The sequence below is a fragment of the Asterias amurensis genome, chromosome 11 (assembly GCF_032118995.1).
Source record: "Asterias amurensis chromosome 11, ASM3211899v1".
Taxonomy (NCBI): Eukaryota; Metazoa; Echinodermata; class Asteroidea; order Forcipulatida; family Asteriidae; genus Asterias; species Asterias amurensis.
The window spans coordinates 12,344,157-12,359,686 of record NC_092658.1 but is presented as its reverse complement, the minus strand read 5'-3'; the positions used below and the strand labels follow the sequence as shown (position 1 = coordinate 12,359,686).

General features: G+C 38.4%; 1 protein-coding gene and 1 long non-coding RNA gene across 4 annotated transcripts; both read right to left on the bottom strand.

Annotated features, from left to right (window-relative positions):
- On the bottom strand, positions 1–3,250 carry LOC139944620 (uncharacterized). Its single transcript, XR_011786993.1, has 5 exons — positions 3,178–3,250; positions 2,539–2,601; positions 1,605–1,709; positions 806–892; positions 1–319 (listed from the first exon to the last, which is right to left on the bottom strand). It is a non-coding gene; the product is annotated as an uncharacterized lncRNA (long non-coding RNA).
- A 609-nt stretch (positions 3,251–3,859) lies between these two features.
- Positions 3,860–15,530, bottom strand: LOC139944507 (phospholipase B-like 1). Of its 3 annotated transcripts, XR_011786971.1 has the most exons (11): positions 15,306–15,530; positions 14,233–14,452; positions 13,507–13,729; positions 12,634–12,801; positions 11,933–12,077; positions 11,177–11,377; positions 8,756–8,890; positions 7,996–8,181; positions 6,488–6,594; positions 6,085–6,196; positions 5,528–5,666 (listed from the first exon to the last, which is right to left on the bottom strand). XR_011786971.1 is itself a non-coding variant. In XM_071941542.1 (10 exons), exons 1-10 carry the CDS (start codon positions 15,376–15,378, stop codon positions 5,499–5,501), a joined length of 1,626 nt encoding a protein of 541 aa, XP_071797643.1. In that variant the 5' UTR covers positions 15,379–15,530; the 3' UTR covers positions 3,860–5,498. The 3 variants fall into 3 exon arrangements, 2 of the variants coding, with proteins under 2 accessions (XP_071797643.1, XP_071797644.1); XM_071941542.1 differs by lacking the exon at positions 6,085–6,196 and having other exon boundaries at positions 3,860–5,666; XM_071941543.1 differs by lacking the exons at positions 6,085–6,196; positions 15,306–15,530 and adding an exon at positions 15,068–15,250 and having other exon boundaries at positions 3,860–5,666.

The window sequence follows — 15,530 nt, the reverse complement described above, 5'->3', positions numbered from 1 at the left end:
GTGTATAAAAGTAACCCCTTTCTAGTAATTTTGGCCCAAAATAGGTACACAATGTGTCTTTTCTACATTTAAACTGTACAGTAGTGCAATAACAACCCACTGTACACCAACTAGAAAAACATAAAAAAACAAACTAAGATAATATCTACAATAAATTTCTTACTATTGATTACAACAAATTGCTAGGTTGTTACACAGATGAACAGCGAGGATGTCTTGATGATACTGATGTTTTCATACGTGTTACCTGCCTTTGCACCCTGCAGCCTTTCAAGATGTCAGTAGGGTTTATTCCCTCCATACTTGGTTGTAGGAACTTCTAGCAAGGAAAGAATAAGCAAACAGTTTATATGAAATTGCAGGCAAACAATTCAGTGCAAAATCTATGACCTCCTCCCAAGTGATATCAGGGTTTTGTTTCAGTGTGATATTAGTGATCAATGTTTTCCTTATTAATTTTCAAACCATTACTTATCACTTTTTCCTGTTAAAAGTAGTACTCTGTGAGAAAGTTTGAGAAGTACTTCTCCTTTTCTACCATCTACTCAGGGGAGGTATAATTTTATGGTTTTAATTTAGTTTTTAAATCAATCATCTCTCTCAAATGTATTACATTGACTGATGCACCTGTTGAAAGCTTGACAAATATTGACATAAAAACACAACTCAGCCTGTCAATTCAAATCAAGACATGAAGCTATTTTTGACTTTTGTTCAAACAAGAGCAACATGTATTCTGCACAATTGTTACAGAGCACCATTTTTGCCGAGCTTATTATTAAAAGTGTGCTTTCTGGAAATTTACCTTTTAATTGAGGGTGCAGCTCCTTTATCAGAGGCTTGTCTTGGACATCTACTTGTTGAAGGGTACATGTCTTTGCAGATGCTAAGCCTGATTGAAACACAAAAGAAGTGGGAAATCGTTTAGTCTTAAAAAGCTCCATTAGTTTGTCTTTACTTCCTGGCCACCAAACATTAATGAAGACAAAACATTGAGAGAAGCAACAAAATGGTTGGAGGAGCTCATGCACATCAGGAACATTGTAATTGTTCAAATAAAAATAAGCAACAGTATATCAACATGTAAAACCTGACATACAATTATAAACTGCCCGTCATCTCAAATCAATAAAAACCAAGTTTGCAGTTGATATGCAAAATCCATCTCAAGTTGTCAATCTAACAAAAAAAAACAATACTGTTGTTTTAGCCACAATGAGTGACCAAAGAGCTTCTGGATGAATCCAATGACCCTTTCACACACCAAGTTTTAAGTTGACATTTGTGTCCCCATTGAGTTATAATTTGCTTGCACCCACACACACAAGCTTGTTTATGCTTGCAACCGTAGACCTAATATTGTCCCTCTTTTGTTTATACTCTAAACTTTTTTTGCAGCAGCTCCCATTGGTATTTGAACTGTGAACCTTTCCCAAGCCGTGGACCTATTGTCCTCTTTTGTTATAGGTCCCTGGTGTGAATGTGTATACCTACACACCCACACTCGGAAGGACATGTCGAAAACAGTTTGCCCCTTTGGTAGTTTTGCCATTTGCAGGGAATAAAAACCACCATACTTAACCAGGGTTAAGAATAAAACTTACTTTCTGGGAGTTCACCTCTTACTGGAGAGTGCAGCTTTCTTATCGTTCATGGTCGTGGACATCTTTTGTTGACAGGGTAGATGTCTTTGGAGATGCTAAGCTTGACTGCAACTCAAACATAAAATTGAATTGTATTATTTGTATTATCTTCTGTTTTTTATATGCATTTTCTTCAAATAATTTTCGTTTCATGATCACAGAGACAAAAATTATTTTCATGACATTGTTTTACCAATTTCTCAAAAACTACAGCACCTCAGCAAGTAATATTTTCAGGGAAGCTTTCTACCATCATTATCTTCAAACTGTGTATTAAAGTTTAGATGTAAATCTGTGGACATTGTGTTTTTTGTCCTACAAAAAGTACATAGACCCTTTAATGTATTTAATGGGATTTAGGAGACGTACGCCTTTCGGCGATAATTTTTTTTTCTTCCTTTTATTCTCTCCTGGGCACCCCACTGTTGTTTTACTTTATTTTCTTAAATCTTTTAATGTGTGTACATGTGCTTTTTAAATGTGTTTGCCCGAATAAATATTGTAACTAATTGGATTGATTAATATTTTAAAAATATTATCCACTGTCAGTAAATCAGTTGTTCGGTTTAATCGTGTCGTGTTTACCCATTTTAACTTTTAGTCACAAATAAATAAAGACAAACATTGAAAGCAGCAACAATAATGCTTGGAGGAACTCATGCACTAAGAGATATCATTGCAGTAAGTTTTCACTCAAAGTGATTAAATGTCTAGTCACATCTTCTCCTTATATTGACTGTGAGGGCCTACTACCAAGATTATCCCTGTCTCTTGAGAAAATAAAACAACGATAAAATAAAACACTTGTTCAAGTATTGATACTAAGAGATAAAAGATCGACAGCAACAACCCCATAATATTTCACTCACTGCCTTTGTTCGGGAGGTTGTCTTACCTGTAATTTATCCAAATTATACTATCTCAGCCAAACAACAGACTCAAGAGGATAGGCAGCCATCTGAAAGATAAAAATACAACCTTTTAAACAAAAGTGAACATTTTACAAATGTTTGCCATCATCAATAACTCCAACTCCAAAAAATTCTCCACACACTAAATTAACATTCATAATGCCTTGGTGAGGTAAAAAAAAAATCTTTAAAAAATGCAATTTGACAATTGTTCAGGAAAAGTTTCCGTATGGCGCCACCACTTTTTCATTCGATATGAAATGATTTAGTATCTAATTTAACTCAATGAGATATCTTTTTTTTTGTAAAAATGAGTGAAAAAGTGGTGGCGCCATACGGAAAGTTAGCCCACGAAAAATACATAATTACATTGTAAATTATTATTTTTACTTTGTTCAAGAAATTCAAATGCATTGTTCTTTCCTTTCAAAATGGCTGTGCGAGTTGGTTTCGTCGTACCAGCCCACGTGTGTTCGAGTTTACCGCCGCCGCGCCCCACAGCACAGACACGGTGAAAGTGAATGAAGTCTCAGACTCAGATTTGCTCAATTTTCACCATTTTAAAAACTCGTATTCACCATAAAAACTTTTTCAACGGATTCTATAATTTACATTCAACTCACCTTACCCCTTTTGCGGAGGGTTTGTCGACTTAATCTACCATAAAATGTCACATACTTTTAGGAGAAAAGATAGGAATCACTTGTTGAAGTCGGCCATTTTCTGTATGTCGCTGTCGTAACGTATGAGGGCGCCAACCAAAGACAACAATATTTTGAGGGGTAGTTTTTCTCGTGAAGGATAAGGGGGATGTAAAACAAAGGTTTGACAGATCTATTGTGAAAACCTTTTGTCTTTTCGGTTAAGAGAAAACAGACTTTTTATTAGTCTTTCGATTGTTTTGACTTGGATGGGCGAGAAAGAAATCGCATTGAAAAAAACGCCCATCCATTAACACCCCCTTTCTCATTCAATGGTAAAGGCGATTTAGGCCTGATGCAAACAAGGTAATTGGGCGATTCTTTTATATTTTTTTTTGTGGGGGGGGGGGGGGGGGACTGCATTAATATTAAGAGTGAACGGGCTGCGGAATAAACCGAGATTAAAGCAAGATTTTGCAGACGTTTGTTTAATATACTCATTACTATTATTTTCACTTCATGTCGTAAAGAAACAAAATATCATCTTCCCCTCACATTTCAGTAATTTTGTTAAAACAATTTTTGAAATAAAAAAAATAAAAAAATCTATTTTTTGTAAAATAAATAAACACAATAAATAAACACAGATATTTACAAGCCTTCCAAGATGTCTGATGAGCACATTTTATTCACATGATGCAAATCTGAACAAGTCGTATTACAAAAATAAAATTTAAAAAGATAAACATTTTTAAGGCTGAAGTAAAATAATAGTTTACACACAGAAATCAATCTTACTTAAAAGCAGGGTGTATCTTTTGGTAATTATTCCACAAATTTGAGCATAAAAACTTGGTTAAGAGCACTGGATAGCTTTTGATATAAAACATTGTTAGAATTGACCACAGAGAGCATACATGTACTGGTCAGTGAAATTTAATACCAAAAGTATACCCTGCCTTTAAATTCATGATGAGTTGTAAGTTCTTGGCCATATATTGGAATCCACAATTGACCGAAATTAATACAAAGTAAAGATCTTTTTACGTCACAGTTCACTCAAAATGCTGTTAAATACACACCCTAGAAAGGCAATCCACTTACATTATTTTAATACCACTTGATATAAATGAACTTGTCATAAAAAAGGACACTTGGTTATAGAAAAATATAGTAATTAACAAAGTAAATGTTTAAAAATACTCAAAGCCTTTTACATAAAATTGTCGTATACAATATTGAACTTAAGATTACTTTTTATGATTATTATATGTATATGTATATTTATGTATATTATTTCCAGTATTAAAACCTAGGATGCTTATGAGTGAACTTAATCACTGTAGCTCACAAGCTTGAGGAAACCTGTAAACAAGGGTGGTTGCTCTGCGTACCAGAAAAACAAAGGTTAACCCCTGCTCTTCCACAAAAAGTGTTCACAGGGTCTTAAAAGTGCACATAGAACATGATACTGGTACATACAGTTTAATGTCCCATCAGAAGAACAAAGAAACAATGGTTACAGCAAGTGACACGACCAGGTTGTTGAACCCACCTGATCAGAAATACCAGAGCTTAAGTTCAGCACTCTTAAATGCTTAGCCACAATACAATAAAATAATTTTTTTTTTAATATACCGCCATTTCAGCAAGACCACAGCGGTTTGTGATGAAACAGAGAAACAAGGAAAGGATCAAACAATTTGCGAGTTAAAATCAAACAGCCAAACTATCCTTGTGGGAACAGGTGCATCAAGTACATCAATTTGTCGTCGATTGATAGTGATGTTGGCAATTTATACCGGTGAAAACATATTGTGCCTTTTGATCATAGCAAAGTCTGTCCCGAGCCAATATGGCTCATCAGGCCGGTGTTTATATCGCATTTCATTGGTATTACACGACCAGGAATGATTCTATTCCCCCTAGACAGGTTGGATGCCAGTCCATCGCGGGTTACTCCCCAGCTCTCACTGGTACCCATTTTTACTCCTGGGTGGAGAGATGCAATTATGTTTGCTGAAGGACACAAGTGTCCAGACTTTGACTGAACATGATGCCCATATTCCATAAATTACAGAGTTTGAGTCCACTGCCCTAGAATGCTTGGCCGCGACACCCAGGCCTTGAAATAACTTGTAGCGCCCGCTGTGGTACCCTGTGCTTTTGCTTTGGTGCTCTTTGCAAAGTTCGATACAAATTAACATTTTCCTCAAAGAAGTACCCTTTACCAGATAAAAATTACTGTGCCCCTCTCAGACCCAAATTCAACGCCTGGACTACACTTCGATCATAACTACTTTTTACAAGCTCGGCTTCATCAGCACAACATCAAAGTTATAAGATTCTGGGAGTCCTATATGACTTATATTAAACTCCTTGGTCCATTTGAAAATGGGAAGTCCATGGCTGGTTGTAGGTCCATTTATAGCAAGTGCCGACATCGTCTCTGACATGCCTAGGTTAGTCGCCTATAAAAAAGAACAGATCAATTTGACCAATCATTATCAATCGAAGTGAGTTACTGGCCAATCAAGGCACAGGATTCGATTCCTATTCAAAGAATTAACACTGGTATAACACTGAAATAATCCTACACAAGTGGGTATGTTTACAATGGACTACTTGTGTAATGGGGGCCTAGGGCACTACAATATTTTAGTTGGACGCAGGTTCAAAATTTAAGGCAGATGGCTCATTGATTTGTCTTAAAGTTAGTGACTGCATCAATATGATGCACTACAAAGAGATACTAAACTACAGCAAAAACAGGCAACTATTAAAACGAGAAAATGAGAAACATTAAAAACATTGAAAAATATCAAACTGGAGAACAACATTACTATTAAAACAACACTTGGTACAGAAAGCACAAGTACAGATCCTCACACTTGTTTCATTAGTGTGTTATAAAGCTGAATGGACGTGCAGTCAATCTGCCTGAGACAGTCAGCAACCATACTGGTTTCACACTGGTTTGTGCATGGCCAGATCAAATCCACTGTTTGGAAAAGGAAATAGAGATAACAGGTGTAAGTTGCCAGACGAAAATGATTTTGTTGTAGCTTTCCATAATGGAGCTGAAAGGCAAAATCACCAACTACTACTACCAGGCCAACCTGATCTCAAAACTTGAGTAGGTAGGATTTAGCACTTTGCATGATGGAAATACAATAAAGTATAGGCGGTAAAACATGTTAGGATAATCCCTAAATGAGTTGGGGTGGTCGTCTTCTAGATTTTCATAGGGTTGGATTTTCCGACTGGAACAAATCTTTAAAAAACAGGATACCTTTGTATCAGTGCAGCCACCAGCAAAAGGAGCTGATGGTTCTAGATCATAACGGGAACAGATGGTGAAGGCTGGATTCTTTTCAGAGTACGGATCATGGAGATAGTCTGTAAGAGTAGCAAAATATTAGTGTTAACATCAACTTTGGGATCGCTCAAACAAAGAGAAATTGACAGGAGTGGGATTTGAACCTACAACCTCACAACAATCCTCACAAAAACACACAATGTTGGTTTGGGCACAACGAGCGTACCTGTTTGGGGTCACGCTAATAATAACAATTTGGGAAGCTTATCATCCCAAAGCCCGGTTCATAATTTATGGAATGCAAATGCGAAGCAAATTTGACTTGAATTTGACGTCACAACTCTCCTTTCGCGGCGGATATTCGCAACTCTGCAAATTTTTCGTTGAGAATTTGTGACGTCAATATTTGCTTCAAGTTTCACATTCGCAGGGAGTATGAACCGGGCTTTACTTGCAGCTCAGAGCTGAATCGCGAAGGGCGTGGCTACAACGTGTTCGAGAAGCAGGCATGCAAGGGCACCTTTGGCAGCAAGCCACATCAACATAGTATAACGGAGCACAGCCAGAGATCGAAAGTGTTTGATTTTCAAAGGGAGGAAAACAAGATGGCCTTGAAAACCCATGTGGCACAGTAGAGAACCAAAGCACAACTCAACTTTACACATGGCCCTGGCTGGGTATCGAACCAGGGTCACATGCCAACCATGCCCCAACATAAGTTTTGCTTCTTGTGAGCTCCCCTGCAGTATCCCAAAAGTGTAATTATATCTACCTAGCTATTAAAACTATACTATTATTGAAACTCGTGCATACACACTATTGCCTGTCCGAGATTTGTTACTGTGGAAACATAATAAACTTTGAAACCTTGAAAAAACTTCACCATGATAGCCTATGCATGCTGCAGGAATGAACACCCCATGCGCACAGACATAGTACCATGGTTTAACTAGAGCTACCATGCATGTGTGCAAGATGATAGGTAATCAACACATGCACTAGCAATTCCATGCTAGCTGTGCAGGTATCAGTGAGACGGACGATAAACAATGTCGACCTTTGACATCCCAAAAGATGAAGAGTCTGTAACAAGGGCAGTTGGTTTGTGCGCCGTTTGAAAGGTCCTGTTGGAGTTTGACTATAGTGTATCTGTGGTCAAGACAACTTGCGCCTGAATCCAAGGACCCCAGCTTGCCTTTGTGAAGTAAAAAGGGTTTCCTTAGGAAGTATGGAATCAAATAACTTGAGTGCAAGACCATTCACCATTGTGATGATATTCATCAAGGAGTCCATGACGTTGCTTTGAGTGCGCCGTATGAAAGGTCATGTCTGAGTTTGACTAACATCCATGGTCAAGACAACCTGTACCTGAGTCCACGGACCCCAGTTTGCCTTTGTCAAGTGAAAAAGGTTTTAAATCTCCTTACAAGGAATGTGTAGGAATTGAAGAAACAATTGACTTGAAGGGCAAGACTACTCACCATTGTATCTCATGACATTCATCAAGGAGTCCATATCTTTGACGTTTCCGTTGTCTCGTCTGAATATCTCGGCCCTTGGCGTCAGCTGATAGGAGTATAAATTTCCCTTTTTAGCCTTCATGGCAGGGTAGCCACTCAAAGTGTAGATCTCCTCATAGAATGGTACATTGTATGATGGCCAATAACCTGGATAATATGATAATAATAATGTTAACAACAAGTTCAGGTGGTGTTGGCGGTCATAACCAAGTTAACAGTTTGGTTGAATTTGCCATCGGTTAATCACTGGCCAATGACTGAAACACTTATTGATTACGACCGCCACAACAGACCCCTTCCTTATATAAAGCACATTTAACATTATTGTAAGTGCACATCACAAGTGCCTTGTAATTGGGCCAATAACACAATTTTGAACAGCAATTATTCACAACCTTTTGTTGCCAGTCACACTTTTGTTAGAAAACAATATAACCAGGGGCCCCAATTTCATCGCTAACCGCCAAATACTTTGCTTACAATCACCATTCTCTAAACTGTGCTAGCCTTGTAAGCGTAGAAAGCTCAGTGATGTGGAACCATGGCTTAGGCTTCAGGCTCTGTCCTCTCATCTGACTAAGAAGCCCTAAGCGCGTACACAAAGCATGCACACTATTATCAAAACACCGTAGGGCCAAGCTAGCCTCAGCCGAATCCAAAGCCGAAGCTGTGGTTTCGAAAAATGGCCTAAGTGTTCAATCAAGTTGATGACATCACCAACCTGCTCGCAGTATTGCTGTCTGGTCCCCCGTCTTCACCAGTCCTGGGATCTGCTCTACAACAGTCAGTGTCCCGTCAAGAAATTCACCTGATATACGCTTTTTGTCTATAACCATGTACTGATTGTTGTACGTTCCTGAAGAAAAAAAATAATTAAGATACAATTAGGACCTTCATGGTACAGTAACCAACCTTTACACTGACCATACTTTTGTCCTAACTACTTTACTCTAATATTGGATCCTAGCCACCCATTTTGTAAATTTACAACTTTGATTGGCTATACATTTAACTTTCCCACTTTATCTGGATGCCTTCTAATAATTGTTTGATCCTCTTTGTTGCTATAAATGGATATATGTTTTGTATGAGCTTGTTTTTGCCTCTGACGAAGGTCTGGTTTGGATCAAAAGCAAAGGCCATCTTCCCCACCATTTTTACAAAACACCTGTATAGTCTATACCATACTGTTTGGATTGATAGGCTTTTCAGTCACAGTGTATAAAGTCACAGTGGTTGAGTACACTTTTGTTAATCCACGGCCAGCTCAAAATTTGTGTTTTTTTCTCACCTTTTACACCTTTATCTCCCGCCGCCACTCCCTTTCTCTCTTTTATCCTTTCCCATTCTGCCCTCATTGTCTTTTCAATAATTAATTAAGTATAAAGGGCCTGAACCAACCATTTTCCTTTTTTTAGAATAGTAACTGATAATTTCTGAGGGTGGTATCTTTCCTCGCCTTCCACCTCTAGGACTCCGGTTCGAATCACGCCGAGGCACTGTGTGGATAGGGTTTTTCCACCACTAAATTAAAACTACCTTCTGTGTCTGCTCCCATTGGGCTCTTGGCTAGTCGATGATTAAAGGAACACGTTGCCTTGGATCGGCCGAGTTGGTCTATATAAAGCGTTTGTAACCGTTTTATATAAAATGCAAATGGTTGTAAAAATGTTTTAAAAGTAGAAAACAATGATCCACACAAATTTGCCTCGACATTGCGTGGTTTTCCTTTAACTGTGCGAACTAACACAGTCGGCCATATATGTGAGTCAAAAATTTGACTCCCATAAATGGCCGACCGTGTTAGTCGACGAGGTAAAAGGAAAACCGTGCAATTGTCGAGGTATGTTTGTGTGGATCATTGTATTCTACTTTTACAACATCTTTCTACCTGGTTAAAAAAGCTTTTCAAAGACCAACTCGACTGATCCCAGGCAACGTGTTCCTTTAAGTGTGAGTCTAAGCTTTACAACCAGAACAAATGGAAAGAAATGAATTTAAATGACTCAACTGGTTGCCACATTTGCAAATGGTTAAAAACTCTTTATAAAAAAACTTACACATTGATACCAACAAGAAATAATATTCACCAGAATTGTCCGTAGGGACTTTGGGTAGCCAACTCCAGCTTCATTCAGATGATAAAATGTTTTGTTAAAAGTGCATAATCTGCAAACTGACAGAATTATGGATGTTTTGGGCAACATAGTCTCCTAGTGATTTAATACATAGATTAGACCCTACTAATGGCCCTTAAATCTAGCATTGTAGTCAAGCTACATAGAAAGGGTTCAACGACATTGGAAAACATGTCCTGAAAAGATGCAGTACACATCTATCATGGCAACTTTATTTGCTGAGCAGGGCTGCGCGGTCTATTTCAACAAACTCCAAGCTCTGGTGTTGTCAGCAGCAGAGTGTGGGTTCGATATCCTGTCATGACACATGTGCCCTTCAGCAAGGCACTTAACCATAACTGTTTTGTAAAAAGTTGAGAAGGTAGTGCATTCTGCTCCTCCTACATGTACAGTATGTGGATGAAATACCCATGCGTACATCCTTACAGACTTTGAAAGGGATAACCCTGTTTCAGCCCCGGGAGTTGGCAATGTGCCCCTGGTCCCAGTTAAGTGTAGCCTTCTTGTTGGCCTTGTGATGTTAGACAATCTCTCATAATATATATATTTGTTTACATGGAATACATAGTCAAAACATATTGTAAGCAAACAGCGCTTGAAGCATCTGCAAGCCTAAAATTAATTTGATGGCGTCTATTGGAAATTATCAACAACAGGCATGTATACTTCACTTTCAAAACGGCAAGGGCACCAAGGCTTTCTCTCCTTGGTAAGGCCACCCTATGAGCAAAAAATGTAATTTACACTGGAGCATTTCAAGGGCACCAATGCAATGAACAAGGGGCACTGATGAGGCAACCGCCTTTGTTACCTATGTGAAATCAGGCCTGCTATAATAATGAGCAGTGCACTGTTTGGTTTGGGTGTATACACACAAACTTACCCAAACCAGGTAGTGTCATAACATTGTGTCCACCATATCGAAATAGCTTATATAGACTCCGCTTGAACTGAACTGAACTGCATTAGATTGATTTAGATTGAAATAAATTAATTTGACTCACCAGAATTATACCTGCCTACAATCTGCCCCCACTGGGAGCCGTTATTGGCCATTAGGTTAGCTACCCTGACTCGTACCCAGGCAGGCAGGGTGTATGGCGTCACCAAGTCGTAAAGAGTCTGGTTGAAGATATTATTGGTAGTTTGTAACATTACCATGCTGCTGCTCAGTAAATAGAAATCATCCAATGATTCCAACATCCCTGGGGGGTCAAAAACAAATGCCAAGTTTTAAAGAGTTAAAAAGCAGGACAGTTCTTTCAAAAAGTCTCCCGAAATCCAAACATCTACTCCGCGGCAGTAGAATATGTAGCAGGACTAGTTTACTTTAGGCACTGGACATTATTGGTAATTACCTCTGGTGTTAGCATACACACTTACTTGGTAACGAGCAAAGGAGAGCTGTTGATAGTATAAAACATTGTGAGAAAGGGCTCCCTCTGAAGTAGTGTAGTTTTGGGGAAAGAAGTAGTTTCTCACTAAAATATTACCATGCTGCTACTCAGTAAATAGAAATCATTTTTTGGTAAACAATTTTTATCTATCTAGCTATAGGCTAATCAACAGATGCTAATCAACAATGAAGAAAATATGGAATAAAATACATTGCCCACTTGGAATAACAAACAGAAATGGCACAAGGAAAATTCAATCAAGGTGAGAGGGTTGAAAAAGTCAAATGCAGCTCTATCAAGAAATACCTGTACCCCCCCCCTTAATGGCAGGTGTTTTTTATTAGATTTTATTACAGTAATTACCTGGGTAACTAGAAAAGGACATTCTCTTCGCTGCAGCATAACTGAAGGATAAATCAAAGCTGTAGTGTTTGTAGATACGTAGCATGGCGCTATAAGTAAACCAAGATGAATGTGACATTAGGACGTCTTCAAATCCCGGGAGAGCCTGATGGTAAAATGGGCACATATTAACTTGGGTTACCTTAATTTAAAACACAATTGACAATATACAATTGAAAAGTACTTACAGACTCAAATAGTGACATTAAGAACAGTTTACTTTCTTGGTCATAGATGTTGCAAGTGAATTATGAAAGAAAAACACCCTTGTTGCAGAAATTTGTATGCTTTCAGATGCCTAAATAGGCTACAGGACTAAAGAGTTTTAATATTTGAGTAACAAATTACCTCTTTCTCAAAAACAAAGATACTTCAAAAGGAGCTGTTTCTCACAATGTTTATACTACCAATAGCTCTCCATTGCACATACCAAGTCATTTTTTTATGCTAACAATTATTTTGAGTAATTACCAAAAGTGTCCAGGGGTCGATTTCACAAAGAGTTAGGACTAGTCCAAAGAGATATCAAAATGTACAGCTAGTCCCAAGTTAGGACTAGTAACTTGTCCTAACTCGAGATAAGACTAGTTTTAACTCTTTTTGAAATCCACCCCAGTGCCTTTAAACATAAGCCCTGACAAGTCACCTATAGGTTGACTCACCTTTATAAGAGCTGAGCAGTGGTTGTTTAGTCCATAAAATCTATTCTTGCTCTCTGACTTAGGATCATCTTTTTCCGAGTTAGGGAAGCTGGATGGATTCAGTGCATGCTGAAGGTCTAGTACATCTCCAAGATTGTTTAGAAAAGACAATGCTAGCAAGTCCAAGGACTGTAAAAAGATCAAGAAGAACAAATGATTAGAAATCACATGCTTGAATAATGATTGTATTCATTATTATTTTGATTGGTTCGTTGAGTTATCGTTTCACTTTTGCTGTGCTTTTTGATGTACTTTGATTTGTTGAGATCAAATAAATAGTATAATAGATGTTAAATTTGCATCGGGGATAAAGAATATTAATTTTGGTTTTTACCCATACACTGATGTGTAAATAGTAATCATCATTGTCGGTTAGCATCATGCATCAGACTTGTGAGACGCTTCCAAATAGACCAGTCTTGAGCTGCCACTTCTGCCTCCTCCACAGACCACCCAGTGCCCAATAAATAATAATAATCACAATAATAATAATAACACAAACTCTCATGAGGAATTAACTAACCCTTCCTCAATCAATAACACAAATAAGGTACCTCAACAACCAAACTGTTGAATTTGTGGTGGTTTGTTTGATCCCCGCAAGACATCCACTAGAGCTCCATGTCAAATGACATGTAACTGCTTGGAGTTGATGCAAGGGATGCAATTGACAGTGCCAAGTGGAGAAGAGCCATAGAGCCCTTATTCCGGCAATTCCCCCAAATTATACTGCACAGAGTCACTGTAAAGATTTTGAATACCAAAGTGAAGTTGTTAAGAAGATTGGACTTAACACATAATCAAAATGGATTCCTGACCAAATAATAGCTTTACCTTATTTTGGTAGGGTACCAGGTTGTAGCCAGCGACAAGCCCATCAAACTGGGCAAGAATGAGGCCAACTCCTTGCCAAAATGGATCACTCTGTTTCTTGTCTATCATCTGGCGGGTCCACTTGTCTTGCTCTTTCAAGAAGCTGGACAACTTTGTCTTAAATTCTGCGGATTGACTCTCAATTAAAAACTTGGCCATGTTGACGTAACTCTGGTATATGCACCTGCAGTAAGATGGACATACATACATTCAATGTTACTCTGTTCAATAAACCACTTTGAATAGGTGTTCCCAAAAACTTTATGTTTGGTATCATTTTTCAGAGCATGGGGTGTCATGGATGAGAGCACTGAACTCAAGCTCTGGTGTTTCTGTTCAGCAGATCGAGAGTGTGGGTTCGAGTCCTGGTCGTGACATTGCTCTCCACCCAGGGTTAAATAGGTACCTGTGAGGGCAAAGATAGTTCTTGTGATTGATTAAGCTTAGTAGTGCATACTCTCCAGGGAGCTATAGATGGTGTTAGGAATGATTTAAGGTCAAGTGACCAGGGGTAATGATTTTGGAGCACTTTAAGAAGCCCTGCGGGTGTGAAAAGCGCGATATAAAAGCCCATTATTGTTACTATTAGTGTAAAAATAACTTCTAAAACAAATTGCTTGGTACAGTTTTATTACTCGTCTTCAATTTTGTTTAAGTAGAATCTTCAGTGTTGTATCACACACTTACTCGCTGGTTAGAATGCCTTCTAGCATCCCCGCTGCTTTCATCCTGATCAGGTCTTCCTGGTACGAAGCCGTGGGGCCAAACTTGACATCAAGTACCCCCCATCCGGTGGTGTCTGTGGTGTCGTTGAAGGCTCCATAAGCCACACCTGACTTGTCCAGCACACCAACCTTGTAAGAGAACTTACCGCCATTGTAGTAAACGGTTGCTGTGGTTCTCACACCTTTTGTTAAAAAAAGAGAAAACACATTTCAGGTCTTTCAGACAGATTACTAAAAGTCATACTCATTTACTTCTCAGCAGGCCTGCTGGAATTTCATCTTTTGAGAGGGCAAGGCCATTTTTAATTTGCAAAGATAGGGCACTTCCTATTGAAATAAGGGGCACTTTGGCCAAGGCCTTTGTGCCCTTCCATGTAATTCCATGCCTGTTACCTAGATTTCAGTAGTTCGTTTATCGTCCTAAATGATAAACTGCCTTGCTCAGCGAACCGTAAAATGAATTTCTCACTGACTGGTTTTGCATTTTACTAATACAGTGTATAGGGTCAGTGTAGCGGCGCAAGACAGCCCTTTTCAGGTTGCTTCGTTTTTGATTTTGCATTGTCAAGCAACAGATGCAAGATCGGACAATTTTCTGAATCCTCCCACCACTTTTTCACTTATTTTTAACAACAAGGAATATCTCATTTGAGTAAATAAGACACCATTTTACTTCATTAAAAAAAACATGAAAAATTGGTGGCAGGATAACGGATACGGAAACTTATCCAACAAATGCTTGTAAATAAATGTAATGAGAAATTTGCTGTTGTCAGCTTGGTATTAATAATATTCACCTGATGAGAGTTTGGCAAGTTCCCTCCCTTGCATGCTTTCAGGCGGTAAAAATCATGGATGGTCAGATTTACAAACAATAGTACCGTAACTCTTACTTCAAGTTCTACCTAGAAACTATAGGCTCACGGGAGTATAGTTTCTAGAGAAGGGGTATCTCATCATATTCATAGAATAGAGCAACAGCTGAGCAAGGACCTGATATTTATTTTTTAATAGTAGGCCTAATCTTAAATTTACCTTGCACTGTTGGCAGCAGCTGCACCATCATCATGGCAAAACAAACCACAAAAAATGACCGGAAAATCGACATTTCGTTGTCTAATTGTCCAGGATATGGAGCTTGGTTGAGCCCTGTGTCGAGAAAATACTAATTGTCAAAAGAGTACAGTCGGGCTTGTTTTCAATTACTTATTAAAAATTATAGGAGCAGCTCATTCATATACACCAATCTCTATCTGCCCA